Source organism: Kogia breviceps, chromosome 3 (genome assembly GCF_026419965.1).
Source record: "Kogia breviceps isolate mKogBre1 chromosome 3, mKogBre1 haplotype 1, whole genome shotgun sequence".
NCBI lineage: Eukaryota > Metazoa > Chordata > Mammalia > Artiodactyla > Physeteridae > Kogia > Kogia breviceps.
This window is the reverse complement of record NC_081312.1, coordinates 104,010,091-104,038,011: the sequence shown is the minus strand read 5'-3', so window position 1 is coordinate 104,038,011 and position 27,921 is coordinate 104,010,091. Positions and strand designations below refer to the sequence as shown.

The window sequence follows — 27,921 nt, the reverse complement described above, 5'->3', positions numbered from 1 at the left end:
ATCAAAGTTGGTTCTTTGAAAAGATCAAAAACATTGACAAACCTTTAGATAGACTAAAGAAAAAAGAGAAGATTCAAATGATTAAAATCAGAAATGAAAATGGGGATGTTACTATTGACCTTACAGAAATAAAAAGGATTATGACAGCATACTACGATCAATTATATGCCAGCAAGTCAGATAATCTAGAGGAAATGGACAAATTCCTAGAAACATGCAAACTACTAAAACTGAGTTAAGAAGGAATAGAAAACTGGAATATATTTGTTAACAATAGACTGAATCAGTAATCAAAAACCTCTCAACAAAGAAAAGCCCAGAAACAGATGTTTTCACTGGTCAATTCTACCAAATATTTAAAGAAGAATTAATACCAATCCTTCTAAAATTATTCCAAAACACCGAAGTAGAGAAAACACTTATCTCATTCTATGAGGCCCGTATCATCCTGATAATACAGCTAGACAAAGATATCAGAAGAAATTCTAGACTAGTACCCCCTATGAGTATAGATGCAAAAGTTCTCAACAATTACAATTATCAGCATGTAATGAAAAATTAACACGTTAAAAAGGAAACAAGACATCACAAGAAAGAACATGTAAAAACACACTGAAAGATGTGAGATATTAAGGTTATTAGACATCGATTGTAAAATGATGTTTTCTGTGTATAAATAAAAAATAAGCTTGAAAATATCTGCAAAGAACATGCAATTATAAAAAAAGGTCACAGCAGATGTGAAAAAGAGCAAACAGGCTTTGTAGACATAGAAAATTAAATACTGTGGTTAAAATTAAGAATCTCATGGATAGTTTTAAGAGTGCATCAGAGACAACTAGGGAGAGAATAAATTAAAACAGAGAAGCTAGAAGAAACTCACATATCTACAAAACTTTGATTTACGACAGACAAGGCACCAAAGAACAGTAGGGGAAACTAGCCTTTTCAATAAATGGTGCTCAAAAAATTAAGCGCCCAGATGGAAAAAAAATGAAATTAAACCTTATAATAAGCAGAAAAATTAATTCCAGGCAGATAATAAACTAAAAGTAAAGGCAAAACTATAAAACTTCAAGAATAAAATACAGAAAAAGACTTCTTGACTCAGGAATAGGACAATAGTTTATAAAGATGAGCAAAAACTATTAACCATAGAATACTGGTAACTCTTTGCACACTAAAATTAAGAAATACTATATGATATCACTTATATGTGGAATCTAGAAAATACAACAAGCTAGTGAACAAAACAAAAAAGAAACAGACTCACAGATATAGAGAACAAACCAGTGGTTACCAGGGGGAGAAAGACAGGGGGAGGGGCAATATTGTGGTAGTAGATTAAGAGGTACATGCTATTATGTATAAAATAAGCTACAAGTATATACTGTACAACAGAGGGAATATAGCCAAAATTTTATAATAACTATAAATTGAGTATAGCCTTTAAAAATTTTGAATCACTATATTGTACATTTGTTACTTATATAATATTGTATATAAACTATACTTCAGTTTAAAAAAAAAAAGAACTGTTCATCAAAAGAACCAAAAGAGAGTAAAAAGATAGCTGAGTAATAGAAATGGATACCTTTAATACACTTCAACAACCTAGAACTGGTATCCAGAACATAGAAAGAATTCCTACAAATCAGCAGAAAAATGAGCAAAAGATTTGAACAGGCATGTCACAAGAGAAGAATTCAAATGGCCAAGCAATATGAATAGGTGCCCAAACCTATCTGCTAATAGAGATGCACATTAAACTACAGCAAGCATACTACTACTATATATCCACAAGATTGGCAAAAATTAAAAAGTCTGATAACATCAAGTGTTAGAAAAGGAGGAAGAAACAGGACTTTTATACTCTGCTGTCAGTAGAGTGGTTTGGCACAACTTCTTTGGAAAACAATACAGCATTATCAAGAAAAATTAAAGGTACACATACCATATAACCCAGGAATTCCACTCCCTTGGGAAATTCTTGCACATGAGTACAAGAATACATGTTTAGAAGCACATTTTTCATAAAAACAACCCAAATTTCCATCAATGGTGAAATGTATAAGTGCTACTGTGGCAAATTTATATAATGACACAGTACATAACAGCAATGAAAAAAAACCCTCTACACAACATAAATTCTTAAATACATAAACTTGATAGAAGCCAAGACACAAAATTACAGAGAGTAGCATTCCATTTATATAAAGTTCAAAACTAGACATGTTTAAACTAACGTATATTATTTAGGAATGGATCCTTCGGGAATAAAACCATAAAGAAAATTTTTAAAAAGTGGTTTCCAAAAAGTCAAAGTAATAATTTATCCAAATATTAAGAGAAATGTATGATTGGCAAAATAAATGTAGGTGGGTTGCAGGGTTCGAGATGCTGGCAATGTTCTATTTCTCAACAAGTAGTCACTGGGGTTTTTTGCTGTTATTCATTTTTCTGTGCAAGTGTGTTTTACATAAATTTCTGTGTGTTGTATTACATAAGAGGTTTCTTTTTTAAGACGAGGTTTTTTAAAAAGAATTTTAAAAGAGTTTATAAAGAGTTTATGTGCATAATCAGAAAAGATCACAAGTTGTGTAAAAAAACATTACTATAAGCTAGCAGTACAAATATTCATCACTGAGTTTTTATAACAAATTTATTTGCTTTTAAAAGAGCACTCTTCAAAAAGAAGCCACAATAAGTGATTTCACACGAGATGACTAAAATAGTTTGTTTTTATAATGGCAAGCCTCAACATCTGAAAAATAATATAAACTATTTTGGAATCATTATTATCTAACATATCTAAACTATGAGACATAGTTTATGTAAAATGCACAGATTTAAGTATTTGGTTTGATGATTTTTGGCAATTGGACACACCTATATAACCATATCTAAAACAAAATACACAAACACTTCCTCCTTTCTTTTCCTTCACTGTTTCTTTTTAAAAAATACAAACCATATACATGATTCTTAAAATAACAATTCAATTTTCCTTATATTAATTGTCTAATGCAAGCTAGTTGAAGAAGGTATCAGAAACATTTTCATTTTACTGTGGGCCATACGATACACTTGTCACCTTTTGACAAAATATGGGTGTCATACAAGCTATATACAGTTACTTGTCAGCTGCTATGAGGAAACAACTACATAAACTGAGAACACAGTAAGTGAGGGGATCAAAATAAGATGATCCTACGATTGAATGTTTTCCAGTTCCTCTCAACTGAAGAGTTCCAGCTGAAAATAAGAGAAGTAAAACCTAATGCAACCATGAGGTCTGGAAGATAGACAGTGTCTAGCAGGACCTGGACACAATTTTCTGAACACAATTAGGTTGAAAAAGCTCTTAGGGATTAGTGGTTTATCTTCTCTAGGTATGTGTTAAATAGCCACAAAAAGCAGAAAAAAAGGGAGTGGGGTGAGGAAGAGTTTCTACCTTTCTACTGTCCACAGTTTTTGTTGGTGGAATTTTGCAAGATAAATTTCAAAAACACCAAAGTAAGACAGGGTTTGCTATAGGTATCACAAAGTCAATTGTGATTTGACATCTCAATTCAGTTAAATTATGAATGCTGTCAGCTACATGGTTTACTTATTCAGGTTCAAGAGATTCACAGCTGAATCCCTATTTAAATTTGGCAGGATTCTAAAAAAGCCAGGAAAGGCAACTGGACAAAATCCACGTCCAATCCATTTGCTTAAAGTGTTTACTTATAGTAACAGCATACAAATGTCTCATGTTACTGATAAACCACAGAAAGCTTCTGGGATGCTGTTACTATCCAAACTTAAATGTAATGTTCATTATGGCAGAGTAATGAGAAAGTCAATAAAAATAAAATTCACATGTACTTCGAACAAATTTAATACAATGGCAAGTATGATGAAAGTGCCTTTGCATATATGAGAATGTTTTAAAAACTCTTATTTGAAATAATTAAACATTTCTGCAACAAAAGTGTCTTTGGAACAATTTATTTTAACTTGAACTTTAATGTAATTATATTGTGAAACATAAACATAAAGACAGAAAAAAAAGAAAACATTTAGTACAATTTTAAAGAATAATTATAATTTGAACATAACATCACCATCTGGTCAAGAAAAAAGAAGACTAGAAGCACTCAAGAAGCCACTTAGGTAAATCTTCCTGATCGTACCATTCACCCTTCTCTTTGGATAATCATTATCCTGATTTTGATGAGAAAAATTTTCCGTATCTTCTTTATAGTTTTACCATCTATGTATACAGTCTAAAAGAATAATGTTACCTTTGTCTATTCTTAAAGTTTATGTAACTGGAAATACAACAGTATATAAATATATTTTTGTGACTTGTGACTACACATTGTGAGATACACCCATGTTGTTACCCATAACTGTGGTTCATTCATTTTTTTTTTAAACATCCTTATTGGAGTATAATTGCTTTACAATGGTATGTTAGTTTCTGCTTTATAACAAAGTGAATCAGCTATACATATGCATATATCCCCATATCTCCTCCCTCTTGCATCTCCCCATTCATTTTTATTGTTGAACAATATTCCATTACATGAACATACCATAATTACTATATTCAGCTGTTGATGGATACTTGGGTTATCTTCCATATTTGGTAATTATAAACAATGCTGCCATTGGACATTTTGTACGTGTCTCCTGGTGCATATATGTATTAATTTCTCTAGGGTATAAACCTAGAAGTAAAATATGATATGCATGCCTTCAACTTTAATTGATCCTGGGCATACATCAGAGAAAACCATAATTCAAAAAAATATGTACACCCGAAGGTTCACTGCAGCACTATTTACAATAGCCAGGACATGGAAGCAACTTAAATGTCCATCAATGGATGAATGGATAAAGAAGATGTGGTACATATATATGATAGAATATTACTCAGCCATAAAAAAGAACAAAGTAATGCCATTTTCAGCAACATGCATGGACCTAGAAATTGTCATACTGAGTGAAGTAAGTCAGACAGAGACAAATATCATATGATATCACTTACATGTGGAGTCTAAAAAGATGGTACAAATGAACTTATCTACAAAACAGAAACAGAGTCACAGATATAGAAAACAAACTTATGGTTACCAAGGGGGAAAGTGGAGGGGTGGATAAATTGGGAGATTGGGATTGACATATACAAACTACAATATATGTTGATAAAATAGATAATAAGAACCTACGGTATAGCACAGGGAAACTCTACTCAATACTATGTAATGATCTATATGGGAAAATAATCTAAAAAAGAGTGGATATATGCATATGTATAACTGATTCACTTTGCTGTACAGCAGAAATTAACACAACATTGTAAATCAACTATACTCCAATAAAAATTAATTTAAAAAATAAACTTGTAGTACCAACTTATATTATCACAAACAGTGTATGAGCATTCCCATTGCTCTAGATCTTTGCTGATACTTGGTATTTTCAGTGTGTAATTTTTGCCATTGTGAATAGGTGGGGAAAAATTGTTGGAGTCTAGGACTGTAAGTGGTAGGACAGTGGCCAAAAACCCATGTTTTGGGTTGGGACCTTAAAGAACTGAACTGTAAACAGGAAATATGCCAGTCGTTGCACAGACACCAGTACCACACTGAGTTTTTTATTTGGATTTTCCTGATTACTAAAGAGATTGACTATCTTTGCATCTATTTATTGGCTATTTAAGTTTCTCCTTTTGGTTTTGTTTTGGTTTGGTTTTTTTCCACTGCACTGTGCGGCATGTGGGATCCTAGTTCCCCGACCAGGGATCAAACCTGTGTCCCCTGCATTGGGAGTAAGTTCCTCCTTTTGGAACTCTTGATCATTATCTTACTGGGTTGTTGGTGGGTTTTTTTTTTTTTCCCTCATTAATTTGTAGGAATTCCTTATATACTCTGGATACCCTTCTTCATGGGTTGTACATATAAAGATCTTCTCCCATTCTGTTCTCTTGTCTTTTTACTCTTTTTTCTGGTGTCTTTTGATGAATAAAAATTCCTATTTTAATGCAAATTTATCAACACTTCCCGTTATGGTTAATGTCTTTTTTTGTACTTTTCTTGTCCAGGCAAAACCCCAAAGTCAAGAAGATATTCTTCTCTTATCTCCAAAAGCCTTTTTTCTTTTTACATTTAGGTCAATCTGGAATTAATTTTTTGTTTATGATGTGAGGTAAGGTCAAGTTTCATTTTCTAAAAATATGGATATTTAATCATTATAGCTTCATTCACAAAATAGACCATACTTTCCCCTAATGCTTTACAGTGCCTCCTTTTTCCATACATACATAAACAAGCATACACATTTGAATAGGACTATTTATGTTTTTAATTATGTTCCATTTTCTTTTTCTCCATCTTTGCTCCAACAGCACACTGTCTTAATTACTGCAGCTTTAAGCAAGAGATATGAATAATCTAATCCATGAACATGATAGATTTATTCCTATATACATCATATTTTGATGATATCATAAATACAATTGATTTTTATATACTCACCTTGTATCTAGTGGCCTTGTTAAACTTAGTAGCTTATGATATTAGCTATGTTTTTTTTTTTTTGGAGATACAATTTGTCAGATTAAGGAAATTCCATTCTATTCCTGGTTTACCATCATGAATTGTTTGGCTGCTGAATTTACCAAATGTTTTTACTGAATCTTTCGAGATGATCATTTTTTTTTCTTTTTTCTTCTATTAATATAAGCTATGATTGATTGATTTTCCAACATTAAACCAAACTTGAATATCCTGAATAAATCCAACTTTGTTGTTATATATTATTCTTTTAATACACTGCATGATTCTGTTTGCCAAAATTTTGTTTAGGAAATCTGAATCCAAGTTCATGAATGAGATCAGCTTGTTATATGATTTTCTTCAGTTTCACTATGATGTCTGTAGGTGTGTATTTCTTTTTATTTACCTGGCTTGAGCTTCATTTGGCTTCATGAATCTGTGGGTTGATTTAGAAGTTTTAGAAAGTTCTAAATGATGATGACTTCAAATAATGTTTCTACTCCTCTACTCTCCTTCTGAATAACTATACATACATTAGGCATTTTCACTATATATTATATGCCTCTTACACTCTTCTCTGTGTTTTCCATGATGTTTCAGTCTGGATTCTTTCTTATGACCTACCTTACAGTATACTAATTCTCTGTCCAGCTGGTTTATTCTGCTGTTATCTCACCTACAGTTTTCTTGATTTTAATTACTAAAATATTCAGTTCCAAAACTTCTATTTTCTTTCAAATGTGCTGTACCTTTAAAAAAAATAATTAATACTTATATCATTGAACATAATAAGCATAGTTCTAGAGCCCCTATTGGCCTGTTTCTATTGATTTTTATCCATGTTGTCTTGCCTTTTATACACTTAATTATCTTTCTGTCAGACAGTATATTTGAAAATTATTTTGTTGAAGTAATTTGAGATTTAGGTTGATTATTATCTTCCTCCAGAGTAGACTATCCATTTGCTTTTGTTAGGTACCTGGGAGTATTAGCAATTCAAGATCACTTTACTGCTTTTTCCAATGATGGGATTTTCCCAGCTACCCAGATGATTTGCCATTTATCTGGTGTCTGTGCAACGACTGGCATATTTCCTGTTTACAGTTCAGTCCTTTAAGGTCCCAACCCAAAACATGGGTTTTTGGCCACTGTCCTACCACTTACAGTCCTAGACTCCAACAATTTTTCCCCACCAGTTCTGCAATAATATCAAAAGTACTACTCAGCTTATCATCTGCCTCTTTTGGATCACCAATTGTACCCAGTCCCAAAATGCCTGCCTTGTTCCCAGATCTTGGACCAGTAATTCTTCACTACTTTATTAGCAATTCAGTTCCAGTTTGTATTTTGTCTAGCTTTATTCATTGTGATCAGTGAGAGGACTATTCTGAGTTACCTCCTCTGTCATTGCTGTCAGGTCTATAACTAAATATTTTCAAGCTTATCTTTTGTTTCCTTAACGTGTAAAAAAAACAGTTTTATGATCTGTGACTGGTATTTACAAAGCCTTGCAGTTTTAGTTTCTGCTTGCTCTTACTCATAATGACTTATCCACTTTTGTGCTTGTTTTTTGACTGTGGCTACTCGTTCTTATAAAATTACTTGATAGAAATTACCTGAGGCCTAGGATAAAGGTGTCTTCTTCCAATTAGGACTCGCATTTCCTTCTGCCAGGTTTCTAGGAGAAACCTAACTACTAACCAATCTGGGACTATTTTAAACTCAATTCACCATTTGATATAATACAGGTGATGTGAACTTGGACTGCAAATCTACTCCAGGGCTGGATTATGGTTATAACTTCTGCACTATACCGAGACACTTTCTTTGCAGTCTCTGAGGTCAGGTGAGAGGGTTCACCATTATGTTGGGGAGCAGGCTATGGTGGTTTTTGTGAAGGGAAAATCTCCTATTAGACTTCATACCTTAGGTATCCCTTAGGCTTTTACTTTTGTCTCCCTACCCCATGAGGACTGCAAAATCGTAATTCACATTTGCCAGCCTGGCAAATACTCTTGCGGCATTCAGTTATAAGCACAACTGTCTAAACTCTTGCTTTTTTTTGGCCTGATAACTATTTCTCCTTAGCTCTTTGATGCTTTTAAGAAAATTACTTTTAAATTTTTTCCAGAATTTTTAGATGTTTTTGATGGTAGACTTGGTGCAAGTCCCCTAGATCACCATATTTCTTACAGAAGTGGCTGTGGTTTGTTAAAAAGCATCAAAGCTTACAACATTTTATTTCTGAACAGAATCAGAGAACCCAAAAAGCTAGAAGTTCCCCCCCTGTCACTTCTAGGCTGTCTTCAAATCCTTCACTGGGTACTTGGCTTTGGTGTTAATGATTTTGTTACTCCAGGCAGTTTTCCAAACAAAAAGGAATGGTTATTTATAATTCCTAGACTGAAATCATAAATACCATCAGCTGAATTACACTGAAATGTCAGTATAACTCTATGAACAGAATTTCACATAAAGTTAGTCTGTCTTGGCTAGGTAAAAATGATTTTAGTTATAAAAGTTGCAAAAGGATCTTATTGTAGGTAAGTTTAGACTCTTAGGTGGTCCTTCAGTATATACTCTGAGGACAGCTTTGCAGCAAGGTTCCTGACACAGATCATTTAGGCTGGGAGCCAGACAACATTTTTCTCCCTCAAATTATAAGGGATCAGTGGTATTCCAGTAAATTGCCCCTTTGTGAATGAAATAACTTTACTTAGATTTTCATACTGAATACCTTTCTTACACAGATCATTTTACTTTTTCCTCAAAAATTTTGTGATTACTTCAACCTAAAACAGTATTCGTGAGATACGGTATATATGGTGGTATCTTCAAGCAAATGCCTTTTAGTTCAAAGTGTAAGTACCCTTTATAAAAAAAGTCAGTATCTGCTAATTTTAAAATAATTAGAGATTTTTCCAAGGTATATAAAATCTCCAAACACTCCATCTAGTACATGTTGGACAACTAACAGTTTCTGAACTCTCTCATACTCTGAAAAGGACTCTATGTGGCTCTGCCATGATATCACAGTGAATATGCTGCTCTCAGTTCCTATAGAGGATTGTATTTTCTGATGCCAAAATGCAGCTGAGCACTATCTTGTAAAGCTGATCATTCATATGACTGAAAACCTGGTAATTCCACCCATGAGGTATATCCCCTAGAGTAGAACACTGATTCTCAAAGTATAGTCCCTGGACCAGCAGCATCAATGTCACTTGGGAACATATTAGAAATACAAATTCTTGGGACCCACTCCAGACCCACTGAATCAGAAATCCAAGGTGTTTTAACAAGTCCTCTAGGAGATTCTGATGCAGACTAAAGTCTGAGGCTCCCTGCTTTAGAGAAATTCTTGTTCACTTGCTCTGATACAAGAATTGTTTGAGCAGAATTGCCCCTTCTCTCTCTCCACACACACACACACACACACACACACACACACACACACCCAATCCCGAAAATGAACATCTACAGTCAGGAGAATAATATAAAAAAATGTATTTCTAACACAATGTAGTACTCACTATACAACAGAGAAAATAAATGAAAAACAGCTACATTTACAAGCTTAAATAAAACTTAGACCCATAATTTTGATTGAAAAAATTCACGTTAAGTCTGCAGTGTGATATTTTATAAAGGTTAAACACAAGCAAAACTAAATAATATATTATTTATATATATATTTATGTGATAAAGCAATAACACTATTTTTAAAAAACAAAGAAAGGATACCCCTTTAATTCTGTACAGTATTTCCCTCAGAGGGAGCAGAGGCAGGGGGATAGGGTGAAGAAGGAACACAGTGGGAACCATAAACGTACTGGGATCAATCTAGTTCTTAGGTTGTTCATGAGTCTGCAGCTGTTAATTTATTTATGTAATTTTATCACTACATTCTTTTGTATATATAAAATGTTATATAATACATTTTAAACCCAGAAAACAAAAAAAATGCAGCTAATAAACAAAGATTAGTCACTACCTTAAATAGAAAAATTAGAAACCACCTAAGTGATATAAATTGTATAAATTGTGATATGTTCATTCAGTTAAAAAGAATTTTAAAATATATGAGAAAATATTTATGATAAAATTAGTTAGATAAAATAGTGTAAAAAATGTACAGTAAAAGGATTAGAAAAAATACAATAAATGTCAATAGTGGGTATTACAGGGAGTTTTGTTTCTTCTTTGTACAATTAAATTTTTCTATAGTAAATAATAAATACTTTTAAAATCATTAAGGAGTTTTAAAACTGTCACTGAAACATTTAATAACTCTAAGTCATTAAAGAAAACTACCAAATCTTCCACTGGAAACAGGAAGGAAGTTGGTATTTTGTGAAAATCTGTGATTTATGAGCTTTATAATTCAAAGTTTTATATTTTCTGCCATAAAACTGTGTATCTTTATTGCTCTGATTTCATTTAAAATAATTTCATGTTGTCCGTGTGGGAGGAAATATGACTGAGAAAACCATGACTTAAAGAATATATTTTTGCCATAGAGGACTTCAATTAAAACAACTAAAAACAACTTCGATATCCTTAAGAACAAAAAGAAAAAATATCCACCAATGGTTGACCAGCTTTTGGAAACAGCGAAGAAACACATATACTGAGAGTCTGCCTTATAGCCCCAGGGCCCATCATACTAAGAAAGAAACATAAAGATTAAGGTCAGAGGCCAGAGATTAGTTACATACCTCTTTTTCCAATATTCTAGCAACTTCACCAAGGGTACGATCTAAAGCAGAAACCTTATTGTTTGCCCATGAACCACTGTCTTGTACTTGTAGTTGTTTTAGAAGGTCTTTGGCTAATCGCTGAAGCCTTGGATACAAAATGAAAGAGAATAATGACATGAATGTATTAGACTCTAATATTTCATTTTCCCAAATATTTTTAAACAAAAGTTACTTTCATTATTGTATTAGAAACTGCTTCACAGAGCACCTAAGGGGAAGAAAAACAAACCACTCCTAAGGCTAGTATTATCCTATGTTCACAAACACCAATCTAGTCCTTGTGACACAAAATAGATCTAGAGGACAGTACTGTCCATCCACAGGATTAGCTGGAGCAATTGCTGCCATCAGTTTCCACGTGACCCTTAAACTAGAACAGAATTGGAGATGGGGAAAGGTGAGAGTATGATGGCAGAGAAAATGAGTATAAGAGCCTGAGCAGGTTTTCATATTTTAATTTAAATCTTCAAGGTAGCCTTGGATACCATGTTATAAGCACTGTAAACTCTCAGAATGTCAAACTCCCCATTTTCCAATTTACAGGCAATTTGGGGATTTTCTGCCACTGCTGATGTCACTTAGACAACAGAGCAATTATTTCCTTTTCACCAAGAATAACACGTATTTCCTAGATCGTAAGGTTCTTTAGTAAGGGGAACATATGTAATATTTCTTTGAAGCCCTTACTTCTTCTGTTTCATATACCTCACTCTTTGATCAATCCTCTTCTCCTTTAAACTTACTTGCTTGAGTATCCCACCAGCAGATATTCACCAGACACTTTCCCAGATCTCTCCACTTTTCCCCTATGCATCATCTCCCTGTTGCCTTACTTCCATTTTTATCTATGATTGATTCCATAGATCATCATTATAATCACTTTCTTGTAAACGTGTGCTACTTTCCCTTTCTGTTGCTCTGTTACTCCTACAGCTAACCCCCAGCCATGGTAACAATCACTAATGTTTGTTTAGTGGGCCAGGCATCCCTCTCAGTGCCTTGCATACATTAATTTATTTAGCTGGATTAGTGAACATCTGCCCGCCTTTTCCATTTTTGATACTGAGAAACGGTCATACCACGCAAAAGATTGGTATGACTATAGATTCAGAATCTTACTAATATAAGTTTGTCTAGTCTGCTCACTCTCCTACAAAGACTTGCTTCATATATTGCTCAATCTCCTCACAACTCCACCCGTTCCTTTCTCCCCCTTGCTTTCACATAAGAAGATCTTACATTTTATGGAGAAAATGGAAGCTACTGGAACAAGAAAATCTTTCTGCCACAAAATCTACAAGGATATCAGCACTTCACCCATACTCTCCCTTATTTCTCCTATTACAATCAAGGAAGACTGATTCCTCCCATGTAGGGGCTAGTCTTGCCACACAGGCTCTGTATGCACGAGGCCTTTCTGGATCTAAATCCCGCTCTTCCTGCTTCAGTGTCTTTGCAAATGCTATTAATTCATTCCTTCTGAAATGCTTCCCCCACCTCCACATTATCTAGAAAATTCCTACTTATCCCTAAGTTCTTAGGCCAAACATTACTTTCTCTGATTTGACTATTCCTTCAAATCACTTATTACAAGTCTCTCCCATGCAGAGATTCACAACAGAACTTTTGGTAATGATGGGAATGTTCCATATCTGTACTGTCCAACACGGTGGCTGCTAGTCAAATGTACCTATTGTGCACTTGAAATATAGTTAGTGTGACTGAGGAACTAAATTTTAAGTTTTATTTAATTTTAGTAATTTAAACAGCCGTATGTGGCTAGAAGCTATCATAATGGATAGTGCAGAAGCACAGTATTAACTTCATGAGACAGGGTTCTTTTTTAAATTATTAATTAATTTATTTATTTTTGGCTGCGTTGGGTCTTCATTGCTGCACATGGGCTTTCTCTAGTAGCAGCAAGTGGGGGCTACTCTTCGTTGTGGTGTGCGGGCTTCTCATCATGGGGAATTCTCTTTGTTGTGGAGCACAGGCTCTAGGTGCGAGGGCTTCAGTAGTGTGGCACGCGGGCTCAGTAGTTGTGACTCGTGGGCTCTAGAGCACAGGCTCAGTAGTTGTGGTGCACAGGCTTAGTTGTTCCGTGGCATGTGGGATCTTCCCAGACCAGCGATCAAACCTGTGTACCCTGCATTGGCAGGCGGATTCTTAACCACTGCGCCACTATGGAAATCCCGAGACAGGGTTCTTGTCGACCCATTCACCATCTTATCCGTAGCACCTCTAGATAAGTACACTCAATAGATATTTAATGATGAATGGTCTAAGAAGAAATTTCTTCTTTACATTAATATTAATAGTATCTATAACCTCATATGTTACAAAATACTTTCATGTACATGATCATTTTTAGTCCTCTGAAAAACACTGTTCATCCTTATTTGAAAAATGAAGATGCCAAAGTTCAGGCAAATTAGGTGACTTTCTCAAGGCCTCACGACTGGTAAATATATTATTGGGACTAGAAACGTAGGCCTTTAATCTTCAAATTTCATGCTTTGTCTCCACACCATATTAGTCAATTCAAATAAGGAAATTTCATTCACAAATGAATAATATCCTAGAATATAATTTCATCTAGAAATGTATTTATGTAAAAAAAATTGAATTCCTCAAAGAATACAACAGTAATTGCAGCTCAAAAAGGCCGTGGTGAACTCCAGTTTAAACCTAAGCTATCCATATGAAGTTTACTTTGATAAGTCAAGGAATAAATACAAACTCTAAAATCAGAAATACCTATGCTTAAATACTGGCTCCAGAACATACCACATATGTAAACCCTGGGGAGGTTATTTAACTACTTTCAATCTCAGTTTCTTCAACTTAAAAGTGGAGATTTTATATATATATATATTTTTTTTCTTTCAGAGCTTCTGAAGATTAGAGATAATTAATGTAATGTACCTAACACCATTCACTAAAGTAGACATTCAATAAATGACCAACTCTTATTACTATTCATTGACAGAAAGTCTCAACCTAACAAAAGGAAAAAGGGAATATAAAAAATACAAAAATAGAATGAGAGCAACATACTTCTTTTCTTCCTAATCGAATATGGGCTAGAGTCCCATCCGATTAAAGTTACTGACCTTATCATGTGGATGAATATTGGCAGCGAACTTCATTGTGTGACAGATAAGTAGCCACTTCAGCTTTTGGCTGAATAAAGCCTGCACACCATGTAACTGAATATCCAGCCATAGCAATGGATGCATATGAATCTAGCACTATTCTTACCAAGAATGCTCACATTCCACTGAAAACCAGGGGTATTTAGGGAGGCACAAGGGCCATTTTAAATTCACAGAATACAAGAGGCTTGTATTTCATCCTGAGGTAAATCAAATCTGGGATTCATATGAACCTATCTTTCAAGGAAGAATGCCAAATCAAGGGGATGCTTAGGTAACATGAGCTAAACCTCTGTTTTATTCCCTGCCTCCACAGAAGTACCACAAATAATACAGCCCCTCTCAAGAAAAACATTAGATTTTGATTCATACTATAAATAATGATAGAATGTCACAGGACTCAAGTCCTGAAAGCTGTATTTTCTCTACAAGGCAAGAATAAGAGCTCTTTAGAGGGTGCAGTTTTTATTAATACAGAAATTGCTATTCGAGTTACTTCTGGCATGTTAATTTTTTCTAGCATGGAAAAAAAGTGAAGGACTCATAACTCCTAGCCTAGAACATGAGAAGTATCTGTCAGGTAAATGGCTTTATGGAGAATTTTTTTAAGGTCAGATATTTTCTTCTCAAAACTTGAACAAATTCTAACAACTTTAAGTTCAAATCTGTCACTGGCAAATGTGAAATGTACGGGCATCTCTGTAAGGATCCCTAACTTTTACCACAGTCAATTTTGGGAAGTTCATTAGGATCATTGGGAAGATTTATAAAAGTGTAAGAAAGGAGACTGGGTCCATGTTAGGAACTAACATGGTTCTTCGGTGTGATGGACAGGAAGACATAAACATATTAACTTCTTTTTTTCTTTCACCTCCTCTATTTGAAAGATACATAGTCTAAATTTAAGGCTACTGGTTCCCCTTCCATTTTTAAATAATATGCTTAAGGCTGTATTTCTAAATGTAACAGCCTAAGAAATCCCCATATAAGGTGAAAAAAATCAGTGTGCATATATTGCCTCCTACATTGGTCATCTTTCATTGTTGCCAGCCAGCATCCTTTCCTGTGGAAAAAGAACCCATCTATCCCTTTCAGGGAACTACCTCACCTTCATACTTACATGGGTATACTAGATGTGCTCAATGCTATCAGGGTTTTGCTGCTCCCAGGCCCTCTAGATCTTTCTAGAAAGATCTAGAAAATGTGTGTATATTATTACATAAAAAATATTTAAAATACACATAACTATATATATAATTATATATACACAGAGTTGATGCTTGAGCAACAGGGCTTTGAACTGTGCAGGTCCATCTATACGCAGATTTTTTTCACTATGTATATCCCATAGGATTCAGGGTTGGTTGAATCCATGAATGCAGAACTTTGGAGGGGAAGGCCGACCATAAAAGTTACATGCAGATTTCTGACTGTTCAGAGGGCCAGTGCCCAAGCCCCCCTACTCTCACTGTTCAAGGGTCGTGTGTGTGTGTGTGTGTGTGTGTGTATCCCTACACTTTACATCTATATTTATTTCTATTTATATATATATAATGGAAAATAGGAGTTAAAACTGATACCTACAATTCCAATTCACCACCATAGGATTTTCTATTCTCCCTGGGTCTGTTTTTTTGTGTGTGTGTGTGGTACACGGGCCTCTCACTGCTGTGGCCTCCCCTGTTGTGGAGCACAGGCTCCGGATGCGCAGGCCCAGAAGCCACGGCTCACAGGCCCAGCCGCTCCGCGGCATGTGGGATCTTCCCGGACTGGGGCACGAACCCGTGTCCCCTGCATCGGTAGGCGGACTCTCAACCACTGCGCCACCAGGGAAGCCCAGAACACTTTTTAAAAGATAAAATATCTCATAAATTCATATATTTCAAATTCAGTCCTACAGGGGTATTACCTGATCTCGAATGTATTACATCTATCTCCTTTCATCCAGACTGAGAATTCAGTTTCTCAGTAATACAGGGGATGAAAGAATGCTAGTCTCCATAATCTTCTTTACTTTATCCTTATTTTTATGCACACAGACTCAGAATAACATTGTCAATAATACCATCACCAATATAATTGGAGAATGGTTAATTTTTTAGAATATGTTTTCCCCATTCTCCCCAATATTTTTCTTATAGTTACACTATAAAAACATCTGAGATACAGTTATTATGTAATATTCTTTTTCTTCTGGCCATTAGTTATTCTTAGTTCTATAAGAAACTATAACTTTACTATTCATCCCTAGTCTTTACGTTGATGTCTAATAATTTTGATTGTCTAAGGTTCATTCTCTCTTAGTATTTAAGATCCTCAAGAAAAGAAAATGTGGGTCAGGGATTTTGTAACTGGAAAAACTGATTTTTGAGGGCATAAAATTATTGATAAGAAAGAGTAAGAACTAAGGCAACATTGTTCACATCAGCCCTTCCTGAGGAACCTACTTAAGAATGAGGTTCAGGTGCTTCTCTCAAATTGGTTCCCTGAACCTTCCAGTGAAAACCTGTTAGTTATTTTGGGGTTATCCTTTCCTTACACCTGTTATCCCAGCTGCTTCTCTTTGCTTTCTTTCACACTGATGTCATTACCATGCAGGTCTTGTGACTATTTGTTCCCATCCACTTGCATTTCAGATTTCATGTAGATATCTGGCAATGTAGTTTTTTTTGTAAATGCTTCCATGGGTTTTTGGTTTTATTAGTTATCTGGTTTCTATGTTAAAATTTGAAGATATTGAAAAATTATGCTTCTATTGCTACTGCCATTTTTCTAGACTTATAATTTAAAAGAATATCCTGGTTACCCTGTAGCGAAGAGACTGTAGTAATAAGCAAGGGCAGAGCAGTGTAGAACTAATTAGGAAGCTGCTACAATAATCCAGATGAGAGACTCTGGTAGGTTAGACTAGACTAGTTACTATGGAGGTAATGAATAGTGGTCAGATTCTGAATATATTTTACAGATAGAGCCAATAGAATTTTTTGATGGACTGAAAGTAGAGTGTGAGAAAAAGGATGACTCTAAAGATTTTAGATGATTTAATTTAAGGATGAGCAAAAATATGAGGGATAAGGTATGGGAGCAAATTTCAGGAATTTAATTTTGCACATGTTCACTTGAGACATCCAAGTGGAAATGCTAAATAGGAAGTTGGATATAGTATTCTGGAGTTCTGGGGACAGGTCTGTATTGGAGACATAAATTTAAAGTCCATTCAGATACTAGATGTTTAAAGTCATGAAACTAAATGAGATTACCAAGGGAGTCATTCTCTATTTGAACTCTCAGGACAAAGGCATGTTAATGTCAGTGGTCAAAGAGACAAGAAACAACCAGGCAAAAGATACTGAAAAAGAGCATATAGTCAAGAGGAGAATCCAGAGAAAGTTGTATAGTAGATTGTTACATTAAAGGTCCCCCTTGAAGTATATCTTGCCAGCCATGACTTACACAGTCACCTCCGACAGTGACTATGGACTTGGCAAACTGACTTGCCTTGGCCAATGGGACATAAACAAATGTGACACAAGCAGAGGCTTGATAAGGCCTGATATCCTCTATGAACACTGATGCAAAAACCCTCAATAAAACAAGCAAAACAAATTAAACAGCATATTAAAAGGATTATATACCATGACCAAGTGATCTGTCATCCTCAAGGAGGCTGACCCAAGCTTCCTTATGTGGCAATCACAGGGGAGCAAGAAAGCAAAGTTGTGAGCAGAAGCCTCAAGACTTCTGGAGCCAAGGCTCAGGAGTCACACGTTGCTTCTGCAGTAGACTGTGGATCAGAACAAGTCAAAAGGCCAGAACAAATTCAAGAGTGAGGAAAATAGAGTCCACTCCTTGATGGAGAGGTGGCAAAGTTATATTGCAAAGGGACATGCCTCCAGGAATGGCTCAACAACTTCTGGCCATCTTTGCAAACACTACACCACATCATATATTAAATTTCCTCAAATTTTGGATCTGTTTCTAGACTGTTTTAAAAAATCTATTCCATTAATTTGTATTATTATTCACATGCCAATACAAAACTATTTGGTGGATAAATTAGGAGTTTGGGACTAGAGATACAAACTACTATATATAAAATAGATAAACAACAAGGTCCTACTGTATAGCACAGGGAGCTATATTCAATATCTTGTAATAAACTGTAATGGAAAAGAATTGGAAAATATATATATATTGGATCATTTTGTTGTACACCAGAAACTAACACAACATGGTAAATCAACTATAAATTAAAAAAATAAAGTACAACTTCAAGTGCTAGAACTTAATCATATACATAATGAATAAAAGATATCTTAACCGTAAACAAAAAAGTGGACATCCTAAGCTCCGGATTCACATTGCCTTTCAATAGGACTACACCAGTCTGTACCCCCATCAGCAGTATTATGTAAGTACCTTTCTCTCACTGCCCCTCTACTGGCAGTCTATTTGAGAGAAGCAAAATGATGATGTTTTTGTTTACTTAGCTATTACACTTAGTAATTACACTTATACCCAATGGTGGAGTCTAAATCCTCATCTGTCAAGTAGCCCTTGCAACAATCTTGAATGAGATCTCCTCAGAGTAAGAACCAGTACAGCCTTGCCAGAACTTGTTTTGTTAGAATAGGGTTTCTTTACCTCAGCACTACTAATGTTTTGGATGTGGTAATACTTTGCTGTGGAGGCCTATCTTGTGCACTGAAGAATGTTTAACAGTATCCCCTGGTCTCTGCACACTTGATGGCAGCTGCACCATTTTTCCAAGCTGTGATAACCAAAATATTATCACATATCCCCAGGCACAGACAAATGTCCTCTCGCAAAACCATCCCCTGTTGGATACCACTGTGTTAGCAGAATAAAATTCTAGGCATCAGATACAAAGTCCATGTCCACAGGCATACAATGATGGTTCAGATAAGCTTTTGTTACAGGCAAAGACTGAAGAGACAAAGAACTAATATGTAGGATAAAATACTCACTTTGCTTTATAGGGTGAGTCTGAGCCAGAATTTTTTGTTTCCAATAAACTCTCATATTCCTTGGCCCTAAAGAGAAAAGAGTTTTATCACTGTTAGTTATTTTGCTGCTAATTTTTGTAACAAAAGAAAACTTGGCTGTGTTTTTCCTCTCCCAGTACTAGGAACATTACTACACTAATTTTCACACTTAAATTTCTGAGACTGCATCTTTAAAATACTATAAATCTATCAAAAAAGACAAAAATACATATTTCTTCACAGGATATAAAACAGATTCATAAAAACACTTCAGAGTTTAGGGACTTTGTACAGAATGGTGCTATTTTTCAGAAATGTTAAAATCATGATAATTAAATTTAAAACCATACTAAGTTTCTACAAGGTGGCTGAGATGCCTCAAGAGGCATATAATGCAAGATTAAATACAGGTAAAGAATAGTCAAACTCTAGAAATAATTTTAAAAGGCAGTGGAAATGACTTGACCAGATACTCAAAGATCTGTTTTGTTCTGCTTTTGTTATTTATACCGACTAAATACCAAAAGTCTGCAAAAATCTGAGACAACACTCTTCTGCCATTGTCCAACTAAGCTCCACCTTGCCTGTAACTGTAGGTGACAGACATCAACAGGTCACCAAACTAAGCAGAGGTCACTACAGCAATCCATTAACAATGACTTAATTTGTCAATTTGCCTTTTCAGAGGAAAAAGAGAAAACTACTAACTTAAATATTAACCATTTACCCTAAGGGTTCTAGTCTCAAATAATTAGTCCAGTGACCTATGAAAGAATTAGTCACAATGTACACCAATCCATACAGCAATGACAGGTGAAAAAATAAAAACTGTTTCATAAAAAATCTGAAAGATGCAAATTACAACACGCCTAATGAGAAAAAAGCAATCTAGCATAGGTTATGCTTGGGAATGAAGAAATAACTAAATTAGAATTAAACATTAAATTATGTATTGTTTCAACCTACGTGTGCTCATTGCTATCAGCCAAAATATTAAGGCATTTCGAAACGGGGAAATAACCACATTGTAGTTGCAAGTAATTGTGACCTCATATGAAAGGTGGGGAAAGTAACAATTTTGCAGGATTGAATATGTTCCAAGAGCTGTGCCAAGGAGCTACACATTCATTGTCTCATACAGTCTTACAAACTCAATATATATATTGCCCTCATTTTACAAAAAAGAAATTGAGGCTTAGGAAGATGCCAGTTATATCAAGACATATATTTATCTGAGCCTTCAAGTGGAAAAAACTGAATACATTCTCCCTTTCATGCACACCTAACTAGAAAATTACTACCCAAAGAAAGCCTAACTTTACCTGGAATGGTAGTTAACCGCTTTTTCCTAACTTGAATCTCACCTTGATTCACTTTTAGCAATCAATTAAATATTTATTTCCAGAGCCCCTACTCTGTATAAACTAGAGTATGGGGGGATAATAAGAGTTTTATATATATATATCAGGGATGGGGTACATATATATAGTGGGAATATTCAACGTACTTATTCTCCATAATGAGGAGGAAGATACAGCATTAAAAGATACATAGTTCTACAAAGCTGAGTAAGTGACAGATGGGTACTGTCACAAGTGCTCATTTCCACCTAAGATGCTGGGGGGGAGTTTCCTCAAGGAAATGGAAAGTGTACCTGCTTGAAAGATAGGTAGCATCTGAATACACAAAAAGAAAATGCCATTAATAGTGTAGAGAAGTGAGCAAATAATGCTAGACATGGGGGGAAACACAGGTTGTGCTTAGGGAACAGTGTACAGATCCCTTTTGCTGGAGCAAAAGATTAAAAAGTGGGAATAATGAGAGATAAGTTTGAAAAGAATTATTTCAGAAACTCTTATTATTAAATTCTGATTATTTACTCGTTAAGATAATGACCCACTTTATTAATATTTTAAATTTATTAGTGTTGTGTTGTATACTGCATTCCCTCACTTTTAGTCTCCTTGTCATCATGGTTGTACTCTTTCTTAGCCATAATGTGGGATATTTATTTACTCTGTTTTATTTTTTGTTAGCTTTTCAGAGTTTACCAGTATTCTCCAGAATTAGATCTTATCAACTTCTATTTAATTTCCATTTTTATCTTTATAAAGATATAGTACATTGTAAGTGCTATACGTATATTTGTTAAATAAAAATAAATACATCTATCCTATTTCCCATGAAGAAGATATGAATATTGTTCTAATCCTTGAGTTATTTAGACCACTACTACTTCAACTGCTAAAATAATTTAAGGCTAAAATTTCATTCTGAGTAAAATTTTGACCATACTCCGTAAGTTTCATGTTCTCATTGTCAGAAATTTCAGTTTGTATTTCCATTTTGTCTTACTCCTAAAAACTCTTACTTCAAATAATGTTTTCTGGCCTACTCCCACCCCTTGGTTCCGAAGTGTTAATTTTTTTGTCTTTATAATTCTTTTTTTCATTTTTGGGTCAGCTTTATTGAGGTATAATTTACAAACAATAAAAATTTTAAATTTTAAGGGTATAATTTGATGAGTTTTCACAGTTGTGCCTACCAACATAAGTGAAACCACAATCATGATATAAAGCATTTCCACTACCACACAAAATTTTCTCATGTTTTTTGGTAATAATTCTCTTCCCCCTGCCCCCACCTTCTTGTTCCTAAGAATAATCCATCTACTTTTTCCCAGTATAGATTTCTGAATATCAAATTACTACAATCATACATACTTTCTTGTGTCTGGATTAATTCATTTAGAATAAATCTCGAGATTCTTTCATAATCAAATATATTATTAGTTAATTCCTTTTCACTGCTTTGCAGTATTCTATTGTTCAGACACCACAATTTATCCATCTCCAGTTGGATATTTTACTTCTTTCCAATCTGGGGCTACTACCTACTCTAAACATTTGTAGACAAGTCACTGCATGGGCAGATGTCTTAATTTCTTTTGGATAAATACCTAGGAATGGTGTTGCTGAGCAATCTGATAAGCATGTGCTTAACCTTAAAATACAAAAATGTTTACCAAACAGGTCATTCCAATTTGCACTTCTACCAGCAAAGAATGAGAGTTCCAGTTGCTTTAATTCTTGAAGAGTGTCTTGCTTAATTTCTTTATATCTGTGAAGTTCTCATATTTCCTTTTGACTTCTAACTTCATTTCCTTGTGGTTAGAGAAGATATCTTGCATGATTTCAATATTTTAAAACTTATGGAATCTTGTTTTGTGGTCTAATGTATGATCAGTGCTGAAGAGTATTTCATGTACACTAGAGCAGAATATGTATTCTGCTGTTTTGGGGTAGAATATTCTCTATTCATCGTTAGGTTTAGTTAGCTGATGTTGTTCAAGACTTTTACTTCCCTGTTTGTCCCCAGACTGGTTGTCTTATCCATTATTAAAAGTGGGGTATGAAGTATCCAACTATTACTCGTGAACTGTCTATTTCTCCCCTCAATTCTGTCAGTTTTTCCTTCATATATTTTGTGACTTTCTCAGGTGCATATATGTTTGTAATTGTTATGTATTTTTGATGGATTCATCCTTTCAGCACTACATAGTATCCTTCTCTCTTTATTGTACAATTTTGGTCTTAAAGTCTATGTTGCATGATAGCAATATAGTTACTTCAGCTATATTATCTTGCAGAGGGTACTCTTTGCATGAAATATTTCTATCCTTTCACATTAAACCACTTGGGTTCTTATATTTGAAGTGAGTCCCTTGTAGACAACATATAGTTGAATGATTTTTAAAAATTCATTCTGCCAATCTGTTTCTTTTACTGGAGTCTTTAATGCATCTATATTTAATTTGATTACTGATAAGGACAGATTTACTTCTGCCATTTTGCATTTTCTGTATATCTCTTTTGTCCCCCAATTCCTTCATTACTGCTTTATTTTGTGCTAAATATTTTCTAGTGTACCATTTTCATTCCCTTCTCATTTCTTCAAGCATATGTATATACTTATTTATTTATCTATTGTTTTCTTAGCAGTTGTCCTGAATTATAATTAACATCTTAATTCATAACAATCTAGTTAGAATTAATACTGACTTAGTTTCAGCAGTATACAAAAATGATCCTATATAGCATTTACCTCCTTTATGCTATTATTATAAGTCACTTCTTTATACATTGTGTGTGTCCATCAACATAGGTTTATAATTATTGTTTTGGGTAGTTCTCTTTTAAATCAAATAGGAAAAATGAGGAGATACAAAAATACTACATTTACACTGATTTATATATATATATATAGTTACTTCTACAGCATTCTTTATTTCTTTGTGTGGATTCAAGTTACTGTCTACTGTGTTTTTACTGCAGACTGAAGATTTCCGTTAGAGCTTCTTGAAGTGCAGGTCTTCTAGTGACAATCTCTCAGCTTTTGTTTATCATGGAATGTATTTATTTCTCCTTCATTTTTGAAGTTTTGCCAGATATAGAATTCTTGGTTGACAATTTGTTCTGATTTTGTGTTTTTCTACCAGGAAACTGAATATGTTTATCCTACTGCCTTCTGACCTCTATAGTTTCTGATGAGAAATAAACTGTTATTATATTGAGGATGTTTTACATATGAAGAATTGCTTCTCTTTTGATGTTTTCAAGATTCACTTTGTCTTTATCTTCCAATGTTTGATTATAATGTGTCATAACATGGATCTCTGCATTTTTCCTACTTAGAGTTTATTGAACTTCCTGGATCTGCACATCATATCCTTCATTAAATTTGGAAAACTTTCAGCCATCATTTCTTCAAATGTTCTCTGCCCTTTTCTCTCTCTACTCTTCTCTGGGACTCCCCTTATGTATATGTTGGTATGCTGGATGGTGTCCCACAGGTTTTTGAGACTGTATTCAAATTTTTCCCCATTCTTTTTTCTTTCTCTTCCGTGGAGTGGATAATCTCAACTGAGAATCTTCAAGTTCACTGATTCTTCTAACTGCTCAAATAAGCTGCTGAACCCTTCAAGTAATTTTTTTCACTTCAATTACTGTACTTTTCAGCTACAAAATTTCTATTAGTTCTTTTAAAATTTTTATCTCATTATTAACATTATCCAGTTGGTTACATATCATTCACATGGTTTCCTTTAGTTCTCAGAGTATATTTAAAAAATTTTTTAAATCTTTGTCTAGTAAGGCCAATGTCTGAGCTTCCCCAAGGACACTTTCTATTAATTTTTTTCCCCAGTGTATGGGCCAATTTTCTTTTTTTTTTTTTTGCATGCCTTGCAACTTTTTCTTGAAAACAAGACATTTTAAATATTATAATGTGGCAACTCTGGAAATCAGATTCTCCTTCCTCTCAGGTTTTGTTTTTGCTACTTGATGTACTTGTTGTACATTTGTTTAGTGAGTTTTCTGAACTAATTTTCTAAAGTTTATATTCTTTGTCAGTCTCTGTTCTATTACTTTAGCAATCAATTAGTGATCCAAGAGATTTCTTTAAACACAAACAATAACATCAAAAGTCCTAATCTAGTCTTGGCAGATGGGCTCTGTGTGTGTGTTGGGGCAAGCCAACAAGACTCAGTCAGGCAGATTAAAACTCTACCTTAGCTCTCACTTCCTGCTTGCATAAAAGACTAATGGTCAGGACCTTCTTGGGTCTTTTCTGATCATGTACCCATCCCTGGGCGTGCATATGGCCTTCTAGATTTCTCAGAGTATGTGGGAGGTTTTCAAAGCCCTTGTTCCCCAAGGTATCTCAATCCTCAGCCTTTCCCTGCAAATTTTTTGATTAATTATTTACACTAATTGTATACCCTTGCGCTGGGCACCACCAACTAATACATTTGCCTTTAAGTTGTTTTTGACAATCACCCCCAAGTAGCCTCCTCAGCTCTGGGAGAATCCTGAGTTAGGTAAAAGAAAGACAAACCCTTAGAACTAACCTTTCAGAGAACAATCAGTCAGGTTAAAACAACTACAGTTCTTTGAGTACAAGGTTTATTCTGCTCCCTCCAGTACTAAGTACCTGTAACAGGGATTCTGGGAAGTTGAGACATGATCAGGGTAAGTTAAAACACCACTAGCCTTGGGCTTCCCTGGTGGCGCAGTGGTTGAGAGTCTGCCTGCCGATGCAGGGGACATGGGTTTGTGCCCCAGTACGGGAAGATCCCACATGCCGGGGAGCGGCTAGGCCCATGAGCCATGGCCACTGAGCCTGTGCGTCTGGAGCCTATGCTCCGCAACGGGAGAGGCCACAACAGTGAGAGGCCCGCATACCGCAAAACAACAACAACAACAACAACAGCAAAACACCACTAGCCTCTTTTTTTAGACTGAAATATAGTTAATTTACAATGTTGTATTAGTTTTAAGTGTACAGCAAAGTGATTCAGTGATAGATATATATAGATTTTTTTTTCAGATTCTTTTCTATTATAGGTTATTACAAGATATTGAGTATAGTTCCCTGTGCTATACAGTAGAACCTTGTTGTTTATCTATTTTATAATATATAGTAGTGTGTATATGTTAATCCCAAACTCCTAATCTATCCCCCGCCCCCCACTATCCCCTTTGGTTACTATATGTTTCTTTTCTATGTCTGTGAATCCATTTCTGTTTCATAAATAAGTTTGTATCATTTGTATCATTTTTTAGATTCTACATATAAGTGATATCATATGATACTTGTCTTTCTCTGTCTGACTTATGTCACTTAGTATGATAAACTCTAGGTCCATTCATGTTGCTGCAAATGGCATTATTTCATTCTTAAGTCTGAGTAGTATTCCATTATATATACACCACCTCTTCTTTATCCACTCACTTGTCAATGGACATTTAGGTTGTATCATGGGGTATTCCTCTGTGGGTTAATCCTATATGGAACTCTCTGTGCTTCCTGGACTTGGGTAACTATTTCCTTTCCCAGGTTAGGGAAGTTTTCAGCTATTACCTCTTCAAATATTTTCTTAGGCCCTTTCTTGCTCTCTTATCCTTCTGGAATCCCTATAATGCAAATATTAACATGCTTGATGTTGTCCCAGAGGTCTCTTAAATTGTCCTCATTTCTTTTCATTCTTTTTTCTGTTCAGTGGCAGTGATTTCCACTACTCTGTCTTCAGCTCACTGATCTGTTCTTCTGCCTCGTTTAGTCTACTATTGATTCCTTCTAGTGTATTTTTCATTTCAGTTGATGTATTCTTCAATTTTGTTTGGTTGTTCTTTTTATTTTTTAATTCTTTGTTAAAAACTCCTAATTTCTTGTTCTGTGCATCCATTCTCTTCCCAAGTTCTTTGATAATCTTTATGATCACTACTCTGAACTCTTTCTAGGGTCAACTGCCTATCTCCACATCACTTAGTTCTTCTTCTGGGGTTTTACCTTGTTCCTTCATCTGAAACATATTCCTCTGTTGCCTCATTTTTGTCTAAACTGATACTTGTATTTTCCTGTATGTGGTAGGTTGGTTAAGTTTCTCAGCCTTGGAGAAGTGGCTCTCTGTAGGCGATGTCCTATGCATCCCAGCAGTGCACAACCCTCTCATCACCCAAGAGCCAGGGGCCAGTTGGTCCCAGGGTAGTGTCTGGTCTGGATTTGTGGACTTGGTCTGCAGGTTGTGGAACTGTAGTTTTCTTGCTTCTGGTGTCTGCCCCCTGGTGGGTGAGGCTGGTCTAAAGGTTTGGGTAGGGTTCCTGGCAGGAGGGGCCAGTGCCTGCCCCCCTGGTGGGTAGAGCTGGGTCTTGGTCCTCTGATGGACAGGGCCATGCTAGGGGCATGTCTAGAGGTGGCTGTGGGCTCAGAGAGTCTTTAGTCAGCCTGCTTGTAGATGGACACAGCCCCACCCAGCTTGTGGTTTGGCCTGAGGTGTGTTGTTTGGCACTTGAGCCTATAGGCTGTTGGGTGGGGCCCGGTCTTGATGCCAAAATGTCAGACTCCAGGAGAGTTCTTGCAGATGAATGCTCCCCACTGTGTCAGCCACCAGCATCTCTGTCCCCAGGGTGGGCCATTGCCACCCCCCACCTCTACAGGAGACCCTCCAAGACTAGCAGGTAGGTCTGGCCCAGGCTTCTATCAAATTACTGCTTTTGCCCTTGGTCCTGGTATGGGTGAGATTTTGTGTGCGCTCTTTAAGAGTAAAGTCTCTATTTCCCCCAATCCTGTGGAGCTCCTGCAATCAAGCCCTGCTGGCTTTCAAAGCCAAATACTCTGGGGGCTCCTCTCCCTGGTGCTGGATCCCTGGGCGGGGGTGCCTAATGTGAGGCTCAGAACTCTCACTCTTGTGGGAGAACCTCTGAAAATATAATTATTCTCCAGTTTGTGGGTCACTCACCTGAGAGATATGGAATTTGGTTATATTTTAAGTCTGCCCCTCCTATGGGTCTAGTTGTGGTTCCATCCTTATATTTTTAGTTGTAGAGGATCTTTTCTGGTAGGTTTCAGTCTTTTTCAATAATGTTTGTTCTGCAGATAGTTGTGATTTTGG

General features: G+C 35.3%; 1 protein-coding gene across 4 annotated transcripts in view; it reads right to left on the bottom strand.

Annotated features, from left to right (window-relative positions):
* SCAPER (S-phase cyclin A associated protein in the ER) overlaps window positions 1-27,921 on the bottom strand; it is a 499,446-nt gene that overhangs the window by 213,317 nt on the left and 258,208 nt on the right. For all 4 annotated transcript variants that reach the window (XM_067029410.1, XM_067029411.1, XM_067029413.1 and 1 more), the window contains 2 exons: window positions 19,452-19,517; window positions 11,267-11,393 (listed from right to left, as the gene is read on the bottom strand). In XM_067029410.1, coding sequence (XP_066885511.1) covers window positions 11,267-11,393; window positions 19,452-19,517 — 193 coding nt within the window. The remainder of the gene's footprint in view (window positions 1-11,266; window positions 11,394-19,451; window positions 19,518-27,921) is intronic.